The 15,950-nt window shown below is 37.1% G+C and overlaps 1 protein-coding gene and 1 pseudogene across 1 annotated transcript; both read right to left on the bottom strand.

Moving 5' to 3' along the window:
• Window positions 1-683: 683 nt before the first annotated feature.
• Window positions 684-1,649, bottom strand: LOC101685075 (olfactory receptor 8B3-like). Its single transcript, XM_004750261.2, has one exon. It carries the CDS (start codon window positions 1,614-1,616, stop codon window positions 684-686), a length of 933 nt encoding a protein of 310 aa, XP_004750318.2. The 5' UTR covers window positions 1,617-1,649.
• Window positions 1,650-13,397: 11,748 nt separating this feature from the next.
• LOC101685376 lies at window positions 13,398-14,333 on the bottom strand (annotated as a pseudogene).
• Between the last annotated feature and the right edge of the window lie 1,617 nt (window positions 14,334-15,950).

Below are 15,950 nucleotides of genomic sequence, written 5' to 3'. Positions count from 1 at the left end.
CATCCTTGAGCTGAATAGGAAGCTCACTGGCATCGCCTTGCATGTCCCCGCCCCCAACGTGTAAAGTCGTGGATCTGAGCTGCCAACTGGAGAAAGCTGTCAACTACTATGACATCAAAAAACCAGTGAAGTAGTCATCAGAGGACCCCCTCAAGAGCTTCCTGGGCTTCACTGAGGATCAGATAGTCACTTGCAACTTTAAAAATTACACCCAATCTTCCATCTTTCACACTGGAGCTGGGGTTGTCCTCAATGACCACTTAGTCAAGTTCATATTCTAGTATGGTAATGACTTTGGCTACAGCAACATGTTGGTGAACTTTATGGGCTATATGGCTCTCAAGGAATTAAGAGTCTACTGGACCAAAAGACTTAGTCAGAACAAGAATTAAGAGGCTCTCTTAATGGTGGGGAGTACATGCCCTAACACACTGAGAATTTCCACACCTCTACACAGTTTCCATCCCAGAATTCCTGAAGCAGAGGAGGGAATTGGGGAGCCCTACTTGTTACTCTACCTACCAAAAAATATTAGAAATAAACTGACAGGAAAATCAAATTTCCATCATGGTGATAACAAAGATACAGGATATGAACACTCCCACCTAAACTATTCTGACAAAAGAAATGGAACATACCAGTCCTGTAACTCCTATAACTATACCCACATACAGTGATTATGATCAAAACATTCTCCTACTCTGGGTTTTTCTCAGAGCAAGTTTAATGTCTTTGTTTCTCAAGCTATAAATGAAGGGGTTCATCAAGGGAGCCACATTGGTATAAAAGACAGAAGATATTTTTCCCTCACCCATTGACCCAACAGAAGATGGTTTAAGATACACAAATGCACCAGATCCAAAATAGAGAGAAACAACAACTATGTGGGAGCTGCATGTGCTGAAGGCTTTGGACCTGCCCTCAGTGGAGCTGATGCGCAAGATGCTGGACAGGATGAAACCATAAGAGACAAAGATGGTGACACTGGGCACAATGATATCTATGCCCACCACAATGAAAACTACCAGCTCATTCACATAGGTGCTGGTGCCGGAGAGCTGGAGTAGAGGAAGGATGTCACAATAATAATGGTTGACGGTGTTTGCACCACAGAAGGTCAGTCTCAGCATGCATCCTATGTGAGCTGTGGCACCTGAAAATGCCATCAAATATGAAGCAAGCATAAGGCTGGAACACACTTTGGGGGACATGGCAACATTATATAAAAGTGGGTTACAGATGGCCACATAGCGATCATAGGCCATTGATGTCAGCACATAACATTCAGAAATAGCAAAGAAACAGAAAAAGTAAAGCTGGGTCATGCATCCCCTGTAGGAGATAATATTCCTCTTTGATGTGAAGTTAATAAGCATTTTGGGTGTAAACACAGAAGAATAACAGAGGTCTATGAAGGACAAATTGAAGAGGAAAAAGTACATCGGGGTGTGGAGGTGTGAATTCAGCCTAATTAGAGTTATCAAGCCCAAATTTCCCAACACAGTGACCACATACATGAGTAGAAAGAAACCAAACAGGGGAAGCCGGAGATATGGTAGGTCTGTTAAGCCTACCAGGATGAATTCAGTCACAAAAGAGGAGTTTGTAGGAGTCATTCTTCTCCAAGGGGATCTGTGAGTATAGAGAAACAGGATTACATTAGAGAAAAAGCCAGCTCTTCCCACAGTATTTTGACCTACAAAAGGGAATATATACTGGGAATATCTGAGGACTGAGACTAACCAAATCTGGACCCAGGAATTCTGCCTTTACCTCTATCATGATACTGGGAAACACTAACTCTCCCCTTTTTTAGAGGTTTATAAGCTAAACAGAACTAATACTACACAATTTAGCCTAGAAAGGGAAGTCTAGTCCTACCATAGACAAACATGACCACTGGAAAAACAAAAGGAGAAGGGAGACACAGAATAAAAGCCACAAATCCAGAAGAGTGAGAGTTCCATCCACGGAGAGGGAACTTACTGACAAAGATATTGTACCCCTGCATCCCTCAACTCTCTGAACATTCCCTGATTTCCCCTTGATCAAATTCCTCCTCACTTGAATCTCAGAACTGCAAAAAAACAAAAAGAAAGTTACATAATATTGATCTCTGGATTTCTATCTTATAACAAGAGGGACATTCATAAATGAAATTCAAGACTCGCCCTCCTTAGATCACAATATCTCAGTACTCCCTTATCATTGTCTTTACCCCTGAAGTCCTGGAGGGGCAATTTCAGGTTCTAAGGTTTTGGTCCCTTTGTTCTAAAAGGATGTTACATATGCTTAATTCAGGTATGCCCCCAGAAACCTTTCCAAACTGCAGGTCATAATTTCTGATTATGACTTTGAGTTCTCTCAAGAAGCAGTGGAGAATAGTCTTTATATCATTTGCCACTTGATAAAATACAGATGACTGAATGTGAGTTTAATGATACAATGCACCTGCTATAAGTAGAGTAGAAGCTTGCTCAGTCTCTTCCCCTTGGGATTAGATTCATTGTGGAAAAGGAAATAAGAGGATTGTATTCACACCCTAGACCATCCATCTGTCTTTAGTTCCTTAGGGACTCCAAATTTACTCAAGGTTTTTCATCACTCTAGGGATTGTCCATCTCCCAAGGCAAAGCCAAAAATGAACTCCCTTCTCCCTGTCATCTTCATCTCTGAAGGGAATTCTACTATATTGTTTATTTCCCTCTTTCTTCAAATATACTAAATGGAAAATTTTCTGCAAGGGTTCTGCCTCCAGGATTCTTTATTACTTTATCTGAAAGAACCTCCTTCTTCAAAAGGGAGCATCTCACATCAATTGTCTCTTTCCTGAGATATCTCTAAAATAATGTGCCATGTCATATATTCCTTCTGAAGTTTTTACTCCTAAGCATCTGTTGGAAATGTGTACCTGACAATTCTCCTGTGTTTTATGTAATATTTCCATAAGAGGTCATCTATTTCTTCTCATCACACACACACACAAAATAATAGGAGCTACAGAGTTAGGGAGTGTGCGTACGACTCCTACCTTCACTATTACTTATAAAACCCCAGGCAAATTGCCTAATTTCTTTTTTCTCTGATTTATCATTGTAAAATAGGAATGGTAAAAACAGTACCACTTTCATTTGATTGCTATGATGATGGTAAGTAAAATGGTTAGAACTGTGCCTGTCCCATGATAAACAGTCAACTAATGTTAGCTATCTTTATACAGGTTCTCATAAATTCCAAGAGATTCTCTACCACCCCATTCACTGGACTGTGCTCCAATAAATTGTAAGTTCTTTAAAAATAAGCATTGTTTTTATCCAATTTATTTCTTAAGTGTACATAATGTATATACTAGAGGGTCCATAAATACTTTTTAAAATGATGTGGTTCTCTGGTTGCAAACCTTCAGAATATTTCCACATATCCCACATGCTAAGCAACAGAGTCTACAACCACAATGACCTCCACCCCTTTCCTCAACCACCACACAAATTGAGGCAGTTTTTATGTTTTAACTTTACTACTGAACTGTAATGGCTCCTATTTATTTTCTAGCGTTTCCACAAATGCCCTCGTTTTTTACCATCTAAACTGCTGCTAGAATGAGCTCTGAAAGCTCAGATCTGTCGTTCCCTAGTTCAAGAAGTTTCAATCAATCTCCATTATCTGGGGCAACTGAAATTTTGTCATGAAAGTAAATCTTGGAACTGTGATTCAGTCTCAGTATAACTAAAAAAGAAATTGAGTTGAAGTTCTTTTTTTCTTTTCCATCTTTACAGGGTATAATATATTATAATAGTATATATTATATATATAATATATATATATATCTTTTCCATCTTTACAGGGTATAATTTTAAAATAATAGTATATATTATATATATATATAATATATACTATAGTATATATATACTATATATATATATACTATAGTATAATATATTATACTATATATTATAATGGAAAAGTATAATATATTATACTATATATTATAATAGTATATATTATATATATAATATATACTATAGTATATATTATATATATAATATATATATATCTTTTCCATCTTTACAGGGTATAATTTTAAAATAATAGTATATATTATATATATATATTTATTATATATATATATATATATAAATTATATATATATATATATATATATATATATTATATATATATATATAATTATATTATATATATATTTATATAATATATATATAATATATAATTATATAATTATATTATATATATATTATATATATATATATTATATATATATATAATATATTATATATATATTATATATATATATATATAAATATATACTATTATTTTAAAATTATACCCTGTAAAGATGGAAAAGATATATATATATATTATATATATAATATATACTATAGTATATATTATATATATATATATATACTATTATAATATATATATACTATATATTATATACTATATTATATTAAAAATTATATATATATATAATATATTATACTATATATTATATACTATATTATATTAAAAATAATATATATATATAATATATATATATTATATATATAAAAATAATATATATAATATAATTATATATATATAATATAATTATATATATATAATATATACTATTATTTTAAAATTATACCCTGTAAAGATGGAAAAGAAAAAAAGAACTTCAACTCAATTATATATATGCTATATATATATATATATATTTGACAGAGAGAGAGCGTGAGAAAGAAAGCACAAGCAGGGGAGCAGTAGAAGGAGAGAGAGAAGCAGACTCCCCACTGAGCACAGAGCCAGACACAGGGCTTGATCTCAGGAGCCTGAGATCATGACTTGAGCTGAAGGCAGCTACTTAACTAACTGAGCCATCCAGGCACCACATAATTTTATGTATTTAAGATACATGACTTGATTTTTATATTTGTAAACATTTTCAAATGATCATCACAATCAAGTTAAAGTATCTATCACCTTACTTAGTTACCTTTTTCTTTTTTTCTTATTGTGTTGTTAGTCACCATACAGTATATCATCAGTTTTGGGTTTTTTTAAGGATTATGTATTTATTTATTTGACAGAAAGAGATACAGAGAGGGAGGAAACACAAGCAGGAAGAGTGGGAGAGGGAGAAGCAGGCCTCCTGCAGAGCAGGGAGCCCGATGTGGGCCTCAGTCCCAGGACTCTGGGATCATGACCTGAGCCAAAGGCAGACACTTTACAACTGAGCCACTCAGGTGCCCACATCATTAGTTTTTGATGTAGGGTTCCATGATTCATTGTTTGCATGTAACACCCAGTGCTCCATGCAATCCTGGTCCTCCTTAATACCCTTCATCAAGCTCACCCTTTATTTTATAGTGTGAACATTTCAGATCTGCTCTCTTAGCAAATTTAAAGTATGCAATATTGTTAACTGTAGTGACATTGGTGTACATTAGATCTCCAGAACTTATTTTTCTTACACAAAGGAAACTTGTACAGTTTGACCAACACTGTGTAAGGATTTCTTTTTCTCTGCAAACTCACCAATGCCTGTTATCTATTACCTTTTTGATAATAGCCATTCTATCAGACATGCGGTGGTATCTCCCTGTGGTTTGCACCTGCATTTCCCTGGTGATTCGTGATATTGAGCATCTTTTCACATACTTGTTGGCCACATAGGGGCTTTCTTTGGAGAAATGTGTATTCTGGTCCTTTGCCCACTTTTTCATAGAGTCATTTCTTTTGTGTTATTATTATTGCTGAGTTTTAGATGTTCCTTGTTTATTTTGGGTATAACTTTTTAACAGATATATGGTTTACAAGTATTTTCTCCCATTCCATAGGTTGTCCTTTCATTTTGCTGATTTTTTCTTTTGCTCTGAAGAAGATTTTTATTTGACATAATCCCACTTATCTGTATCTTTGCTTCTGTTGCCTTTGTTATGGTATCATATCAAAAAAAAACTCCCATTTTATGCAAGAATTAATTGTGGTTTTCTCATGTTTTCCATTGGTTTCTCTGTTTATCTTTGTGCAATACCATACTCCTTTGATTAATGCAGCTTTTATAAGTTTTGCAACCAGGAAATATGAGTCTTCCTATTTTTCTCCTTTTTAAGATTGTTTTGGCTGTTCAGGGTCCTTGTCTTTCCATATGAATTTTAGGATGGGTTTTTCTATTTCTGCAAAAAAAGAAGTCATTGGAATTTTTTTTTATTAACTTAATTTATTTATTTTCAGAAAAACAGTATTCATTATTTTTTCACCACACCCAGTGCTCCATGTAATCTGTGCCCTCTATAATACCCACCACCTGGTACCCCAACCTCCCACCCCCCGCCACTTCAAACCCTCAGATTGTTTTTCAGAGTCCATAGTCTCTCATGATTCACCTCCCCTTCCAATTTACCCCAACTCCCTTCTCCTCTATAACACCCCTTGTCCTCCATGATATTTGTTATGCTCCACAGATAAGTGAAACCATATGATAGTTGACTCTCTCTGCTTGACTTATTTCACTCATCATAATCTGGAAAAGATTATGCTGAGTCATTGGAATTTTGATTTGGATTGTATTGAGTCTGTAGATCACTCTGGGTAGTATCAACATCTTAACAGTAGTTAAGTCTTCCAATCCATGATCATAGAGTATGCTTCCATTTATTTATGTCTTCTGTATTTTCTTTCAGCAATGTTTTTTCACTTTCATTTTACAAGTCTTTTATCTCCTTGGTTAAGTATTTAATTCTATATGATGCTGCTATAAATGGAACTGTTTTTTTCTTAATTTCCCTTAAGGATTGTTCATTTTTAGTGTTCATTTAAAGGCACCTAATCTTTGTGTGTTGACTTTGTATCCTGCTACTTTCCTAAGTTCCTTTGTGGTCTTAATTTTTGTTGACTCTCTAGAATATTCTACATATAAGATCCTAACCCTTGAGAAGAGAGGTGTTTTTTCTTCTTCCTTTCCAAGTTGGAAATTTATTTATTTCTAATTCTTGCCTAATGTCCTGACTAGAAATTCTAGTGCTGTGTTGAATAGAGACTGTGAGAGTGAGTGTCCTTCCCCTAACCCTGAACTTTGAGAAAGAGCTCCCAGATTTCAAGCACAGCTTTTATTCTTTTGAGGTAGTTTCCTTCTAGTCTTATCCTGTTGAAATTTTTATCATGAAAGGATGTCGATATGGTCCAACTCTTTTTCTTAATCAATTGGCATGATTGTGTGTGTGTGTGTGTGTGTGTTTCATTTTATTTATGTGGTATGTTACTTCGATCAGTTTCATATGTTGAGCTACCCTTGCATTCCAGGAATAATCTCACTTTTTATAATCCATTTAACATGCTGCGTATTTCATATGCTAGCATTTTGTTGAGGATATTTGCATTAATATTCATTAAGGGTATTGGTCTATAGATGTCAATTCTTGTAGTGTCTCTGTCTGCCTTTGGTACTGGGGTAATGATGGCCTCAAAGCCTGAGTTAGGAACTGTGCCATACTTTTACATTTATGAAAAGGCTTGAGAAAAACTGATGTTAATTACTCCTTAAATGTTTGGTAGGATTGACCAGTGAAATCATGAGGTCAAAAACTTTCTTCACTGGGAGATTTTTAGTTATTGAGTCAATGTCCTTACTAGTCATAAGTCTATTCAGGTTTTCTATTTCTTCATGATTTAGTCATGGTAGGCTTTGAATTTCCAGGAATTTATGCATTTCTCTATGTTATCCAATTTGTTGACATATAACTGTTTGTAGTACTCCCTTATAATCTTTCTTATTTCAACAGAAATGGTTATAATATCCACACCTTCATTTCTGAGTTTTGACATTTTTTAAAAGATTTTATTTATTTATTTGACAGAGATCAAAAGTAGGCAGAGAGTCAGGCAGAGAGAGTGGGGAGAAAGCAGGCTTCCTGTTGAGCAGAGAGCCTAATGCAGGGCTCAATCCCAGAACCCTGGGATCATGACCTGAGCCAAAGGCAGAGGCTTTAACCCACTGAGCCACCCAGGTGCTCCAAAATAATAATATCTTTTATTGAAGAGACTGTCTTTTTTCCACTGTATATTTTTTCTTGTTTTGTCGAGGATTATGTGACCATAGAGTTGAGGGTCCATATCTGGGCTCTCTACTCTGTTCCACTGGTCTATGTGTCTGTTTTTATGCCGGTACCATGCTGTCTTGGTGATCACAGCTTTGTAGTAAAGCTTGAAATCAGGTAAATCAGTTTTATTTTTGTTTTTCAACATTTCCTTAGGGATTTGGGGTCTCTTCTGATTCCATACAAATTTTAGGATTATTTGCTCCAGCTCTTTGAAGAATACTGGTGGAATTTTGATCGGAATGGCATTAAAAGTATAGATTGCTTTAGGCAGTATAGACATTTTAACAATGTTTATTTTTCCGATCCAAGAGCATGGAATGGTCTTCCACCTTTCTGTGTCTTCTTCAATTTCCTTCATGAGTGTTCTGTAGTTTTTCAAGTACAGATCCTTTACCTCTCTGGTTAGGTTTATTCCCAGGTATCTTATGGTCCTTGGTGCTATAGTAAATGGAATCGATTCTCTAATTTCCCTTTCTGTATTTTCATTGTTAGTGTATAAGAAAGACACTGATTTCTGTACATTGACTTTGTATCCTGCCACGTTGCTGAATTGCTGTATGAGTTCTAGTAGTTTGGGGGTGGAGTCTTTTGGGTTCTGCATATAAAGAATCATGTCATCTGCAAAGAGAGAGAGTTTGGCTTCTTCATTACCAATTTGGATACCTTTTATTTCCCTTTGTTGTCTGATTGCTGTTGCTAGGACTTCTAATACTATGTTGAACAAGAGTGGTGAGAGTGGGCATCCTTGTCGTGTTCCTGATCTCAACGGGAAGGCTGCAAGCTTTTCCATTGAGGATGGTATTTGCTGTGGGTCTTTCATAGATAGATTTGATGAAGTTCAGGAATGTTGCTGGGAAAACTGGGCAGCTACATGTAGAAGAATGAAACTCGACCATTCTCTTACACTGTACACAAAGATAAACTCAAAATGGATAAAAGACCTCAGTGTGAGACAGGAACCCATCAGAATCCTAGAGGAGAACATAGGCAGTAATCTCTTCGATATCAGCCACAGCAACTTCTTTCAAGATATGTCTCCAAAGGCAAAGCGAAGATGAACTTTTGGGACTTCATCAAAATCAAAAGCTTCTGCAAAGCAAAGGAAACAGTCAAGAAAACAAAGAGGCAACCCATGGAATGGGAGAAGATATTTGCAAATGACAGTACAGATAAAAGGTTAATATCTAGGATCTATAATGAACTCCTCAAAGTCAACACACACAAAACAGACAATCATATCAAAAAATGGGCAGAAGATATGAACAGACACTTCTCCAATAAAGACATACAAATGGCTATCAGACACATGAAAAATGTTCATCATCACTAGCCATCAGGGAGATTCAAATTAAAACTACATTGAGATATCATCTTACACCAGTTAGAATGGCCAATATTAGCAAGACTGGAAACAACATGTGTTGCAGAGGATGTGGAGAAAGGGGAACCCTCTTACACTGTTGGTGGTAATGCAAGTTGGTGCAGCCTCTTTGGAGAACAGTGTGAAGATTCCTCAAGAAATTAAAAATAGAGCTTCCCTATGACCCTGCAATTGCACTCCTGGGTATTTACCCCAAAGATACAGATGTAGTGAAAAGAAGGGCCATCTGTACCCCAATGTTTATAACAGCAATGGCCACGGTCGCCACACTGTGGAAAGAACCAAGATGCCCTTCAATGGATGAATGGATAAGGAAGATGTGGTCCATATACACTATGGAGTATTATGCCTCCATCAGAAAGGACGAATACCCAACTTTTGTAGCAACATGGATGGGACTGGAAGAGATTAAGCTGAGTGAAATAAGTCAAGCAGAGAGAGTCAGTTATCATAAGGTTTCACTTATTTGTGGAGCATAACAAAAAGCATGGAGGACATGGGGAGTTAGAGAGAAGGGGGTTGGGGGAAATTGGAAGGGGAGGTGAATCATGAGAAACTATGGACTCTGAAAAACAATCTGAGGGGTTTGAAGTGGCGGGGGTGTGGGAGGTTGAGGTACCAGGTGGTGGGTATTATAGAGGGCACGGATTGCATGGAGCACTGGGTGTGGTGAAAAAATAATGATACTGTTATGCTGAAAATAAATAAATGAAAAAAAAATAATATCTTAATACTTTCAAATGTCTAACCAATAGCTCAATTTCCCACATTGCTGGTAAGGATTTTAACACAGATTTGCATTAAAAATGTATGATACAAGGGTGCCTGGGTGGCTCAGTGGTTTAAGCCTCTGCCTTCGGCTCAGGTCATGATCTCAGGGTCCTGGGATCGAGCCCCACATCGGGCTCTCTGCTCAGCGGGGAGCCTGCTTCCCCCTCTCTCTCTCCCTGCCTCTCTGCCTACTTGTGATCTCTCTCTGTCTATCAAATAAATAAATAAAAATCTTTTAAAAAATGTATGATACAATCAGAAAAGACAATTATTATATGATCTCTATGATATGATGAATTTGAAAGACAGGGCAGGGGGTTGTGTGGGGTAGGGAGGGAAAAATGAAACAAGATGGGACCGGGGAGGGAGACAAGCCATAAGAGACTCTTAATCTCAAGAAACAAACTGAGGGTTGTTGGGGCATTGGGGGGAGGAATAGGGTGGCTGGGCTATGAACATTGGGGAGCGTATGTGCTATGGTGAGCACTGTGAATTGTGTAAGACTTATGATTCACAGACTTGTACCCCTGAAGCCAAATAATACATAATATGTTAATTTAAAAAAATGTAAGATACAGCCGTGTGATAGAGTTAGTAGATATAGTTGCTTCATTCTGAAAAACTTGCCTTGCAATATCCTTTTATCAATTAAAAGTAGTGATGGATGATATAGACAGTTTATTCTCTGTGTAACACACAAAATAAAATTTTGTAGAGCTCTGTTTACCATTGTATTAATTATAAAGAACTCTTTTTCATTGCTTTTTTTCCAACTGAGAGCGTAATATCTAACAAGCTTGTTAAAGTGTACATAATATTCTGAAAAGTGTGACATTTCCCAAACTTTGCAGCCTTACTATTCCAGGAAATGATCACCTATAGATAGATAGATAGATGATAGATTTATTTTAAAGTAGGGGTAGCAGGGTGAGTTACCAAGAGATGTTTCCTCACAATATATATATATATTGTGAGGAAACATTTTCCTCACTATGTAGCATATTAAATGGATTATAAAAAGTGAGCTTATTCCTGGAATGCAAGGGTAGCTCAACATATGAATCTGATCGAAGTAACATACCACATCTTATTTCATTTTTCCCTCCCTACCCCCCATGACCCCCTACCCTGCCTTTCAATTTCCTCATATCAGAGAGATCATATAATACCCAAGTGGGGTAAGCAGGGTAAGTTACCAAGAGATGTTTACTCATGTCTTGGTAACTTACCCTGCCTACCCCTACTTTAAAATCAAACTTTTCCAGGGACAGGTTCATTTTTCTAGTTGGGCATCAAAGCCTGTAGATAATGTCTTTTGGACAGGCATCTTGGCTGAAGATATTATTTCCAGGAAATTACCATTTTCACACTTGTTCTGGTAAAACTCTCCAGAAGTTCTCTTATTCATTCACAATTCTCCTTTCATCTCTTCCATTTCTTTGTGAGATGAACATGAATTAAAATATCGGGCTCTGCATCATTGCCTGGGTGATCTTGAGCAAGTTCCATACTTATTTCCTCCTCCAACGAACAGGTTAAAGAGACTTATCTTTTAATATAATTTGTAAAGAATGTGACATATGTATGCGTTACAGATTTGATATGACCAAAGGGAGGAGTCAAATTATATAGTGAAAGAATAAACCCCAACAGGACAAGGTTTTTGCCATATATTTTTGTTCATCTTTTGAAAGCAGGTACAGGTCTTCCTTTGCAAAAGGGAATCCCTGTTAACACAGGCAAACAAAGAATCTTGACATTGCTCATGACACTCTATTCTGTAGTCAAGAATATTATTGTGTGATTTTTTAATCACAATCACAATCCATGGGTACATAGACAAGTGGTAGCAATTTTAATTCTACGTATGACAAAATATCAGTTCACCACTACTGAGTGGTATTCATTATTAGTGGGGATTGAAAAAGGTGAGCGGAATAGTGTGGCTCATTCATTCCCAAGCATTCTCAAGAATAAAAGAAAGAAGCTAGGTTTAACAGAGTATTCACTTCTTTTACCTATATGGAACTAAAAATCAAGAACAAGAACCATTATTGAAAGAACCCTAAAATTTTCTGCAGTTTTTTTTTACCACTATACTGTGTCCACAATTTTTTTCATACCTTCTCTGTTTTAATGCAATTATAAGTAATAAAACCCTCAAAAGAGCAAAGTGCACTGCGTAATTGTTTCAGAGAAAGCAGAAAAAAAAGAAAGAAAGAAAGAAAGAAAGAAAGAGAGAGAGAGAAAGGAACTGGTAAGGCAGCATGCTACTTGATGGCTTACCTTGGATGGAAGAGACGAGAAAAAAAATAATAGGTAGTATTATCCTTAGATAGGGGAGGTTATGCTAATGTCTTCAACTCATATGTGGAATAAAGATCAGTTTGGATTCACCTTGGAATGGAGGATGACCCTCATGTCCAACAATAGGTCCACATGTTAAACCAAGTAAGAAGAGAAGAAAGAAATTAAAGTAAAAATCCTGCCACGGTCGCCAGACTGTGGAAAGAACCAAGATGCCCTTCAATGGATGAATGGATAAGGAAGATGTGGTCCATATACTCTATGGAGTATTATGCCTCCATCAGAAAGAATGAATACTCAACTTTTGTAGCAACATGGACGGGACTGGAAGAGATTATGCTGAGTGAAATAAGTCAAGCAGAGAGAGTCAATTATCATATGGTTTCATTTATTTGTGGAGCATAACAAATAACATGGAGGACAAGGGGAGTTAGAGAGGAGAAGGGAGTTGGGGGAAAAGGGAAGGGGAGGTGAACCATGAGAGACTATGGACTCTGAAAAACAATCTGAGGGTTTTGAAGGGGCGGGGGGTGGGAGGTTGGGGAACCAGGTGGTGGGTATTATAGAGGGCATGGATTGCATGGAGCACTGGGTGTGGTGAAAGATAATGAATACTGTTATGCTGAAAATAAATAAAAAATAAATTTAAAAAAATAAATAAAATGTGCTGAAAATAAATAAAAAATAAATAAAATGTGCTGAAAATAAATAAAAAATAAATCCTGCCAGAAAGACTTTGGAAAGGTAAGGAAAAGGAAAAAGAATAGGAAGAAGAGGATAAGGAAAAGCAGAAAGTGGAGAAAAAGACATAACAAAGGAGAGATAGATGGTTCTTCTCAGTTTGAAAATCTCTTCAGGGTTTTCCTCAGAGCAAGTTTGATATCTTCGTTCCTGAGACTATAAATGAAAAGGTTGAGCATAGGCAACACATTGGTGTAAAACACTGAGAAAAGTTTCCCTTGGCCCACAGACCCAGTGGAAGGTGGTTTGACGCTAAGTGAGCAACCCAAATCCATAGAACAGACCAACAGTTACTAGGTGGGAGCCACAGGCACTAAAGGCTTTGGACAAACTCTGAGATGCAGAGATGTGAATGATATTGGAAAGAATCAAAATATAAGAAATACAATAATGAGGCTAGATATAATGACAACTGTGCCCACAATAACAGAAATCACAAGCTCACTGGCATAGGTGTTGCTGCAGGAGAGCTGGAGGAGAGGGAAGATTTCACACATGTAATGGTTGATGATTTTGGAATCACAAAAGATCAGCCTAAACATGCATCTCCCGTGGACCATGGCACCAGCAAACCCCATCACATATGAACCAGATATCAGCAGAGAACAGACCTGAGAAGACATGGTAACTGTGTACAGCAGGAGTTTACAGAGGGTCACATAGCGATCATAGGCCATGGCTGTCAACACTTAGCACTCAGAGTTGACAAAAAAGCAGAAGAAAAATAGCTGAGTCATGCATTCTGTAAAGGAGATGATGTTCTTCTCTGAAATAAAACTTATCAGCATTTTGGGGGTGAAGACAAATGAATAACAGAGATCAATAAAGGACAGATTGAAGAAGAAAAAGTACATGGGGGTGTGAAGGTGAGAATTCAGGTAAATTAAATTAATTAAGCTCAAATTGTCTACCACAGTAACCACATAGGTCACCAAAAACAGAAAAAATAGAGGTAGCTGGAGTTCAGGTTGGTCTGTTAATCCCATAAGGATAAACTCAGTTACAGAGGAGTCATTCTCCACAGCCATTCACTTCACAGGTATGATTTGCAGGAACAGAGGTAGAAGGTAGCATTAACAATGGACCCTCACTCTTTGTCTCCAGAGGAAGAGACTGATCTGCTGGTTTACAAGCACAGGGTTGTCATGCAAGGAATCCAAGGAACAAGACTTCTGATTATTCCTAATGATTCCTCATTTTCTCTTTTACTCCCACTCATGCAGTCTGTGCAGAAAGAATACTGATCTCAAGACCTCCAATGTCTCTGCATGTCATTTCCTCCCTTCTCCCCAGTTTCCATTCAGGATTACGGGTGACAAGAATAATAAATTAATAAATTGATAGTGTTACCCTCATTTTCCTTTTCCTGGAGGCCTCACTCTGCTAGACCTTAAAGCCATTTCTGCTCTACAGTCCTGGGGTGTCAAAGTTTCTGTCAAGAGAGGAGACAGTATACATCAGGACAGCCCTCATGCTAAAAGAGGTATTCTGGAGAACAGGCCATGATCTGTACTTGAGAATTTGCCCAGAAGTCCTTTTCACTTGAAAGGAGGAAAACAACCTTATATAAGCTCCAAAACAATCAGGTAACTGCAATGGGAATCTATTCCATGACCTGTAGTTCTAAGAAAATTGATTCGTAGCACAGAAAATTATTCTCTCCCTCATTGTTTCCTTCCAAGTTAAATGAGTCCACTGAGGGTAGAAATTATTGAACCCATATTCATATCCTGTGTTACAGGCCCAACACTGGATCCTTTGAGACTCAATGTTTTGCTCAGTTTATAATTTCACAATAGGAATTCCTAATCCCCAGTGCAGAGGAATGAGTGCCTCCCTTAGTCACTTCCTTCTTCACCCCCTGGAGTCTATGCACAGTTCTTTTTTTTTTTTTTCCTAAAGATTTTATTTATTTGACAGACAGAGATCACAATTAGGCAGAGAGGCAGGCAGAGAGAGAGGAGGAAGCAGGCTCCCTGCAGAGTGGAGAGCCCGATGCGGGGCTCAATCCCAGGACACAGGGATCATGACCTAAGCCGAAGGCAGGGGCTTTAACCCACTGAGCCACCCAGGCGCCCCCTATGCACAGTTCTAAGAGGAAAGTCTGGGGCACAGTCACTTGCCATTTCTAGCACTTACCTGAAGTCTCTGGGATTGTGTTAGTAAAACAGTAAATCATAACTTTAGCATTGTCCATGCTTGTGGATTTCACATCTATAAAGGGATGTTTTAGCAAAGTGGTTAGAGAGTGGGAGTGTTACAGATGCCTGGGTGGCTCAATTGGTTTAGCAACTGCCTACAACTCGGGCCATGATCCTGGAGTCTTAGGATGAGTCCCACGTCGGGCTCCCTGCTCAACAGAGAGTCTGCCTCTCCCTCTGACCTTTCCCCTTCTCATAATCTCTCTCACTCTCTTTCTCTCAAATAAATAAATAAAATCTTAAAAAAATAAAGAAGAGTGGGAGTGTTGGAGCTGAGCTTGATGGGTGATGGGTATTAAGGAGGGCACTTTGATATGATGAGCTCAGAGTGTTGTATGCACGTGATGAATCACTGAATTCTACTCCTGAAATCAATACAGTTTAAATAAAAATTTGAAAATAAAAAATAAATAAATAAATAAATAAAAACTTAAAAAGAAAGAGAGA

Source organism: Mustela putorius, unplaced genomic scaffold, assembly GCF_011764305.1.
Source record: "Mustela putorius furo isolate JIRA1106 unplaced genomic scaffold, ASM1176430v1.1 tig00000460_pilon_pilon_pilon, whole genome shotgun sequence".
NCBI classification, from domain to species: domain Eukaryota; kingdom Metazoa; phylum Chordata; class Mammalia; order Carnivora; family Mustelidae; genus Mustela; species Mustela putorius.
Note: the sequence above shows the minus strand (reverse complement) of the source record. Positions and strands in the feature narration are given on the sequence as shown.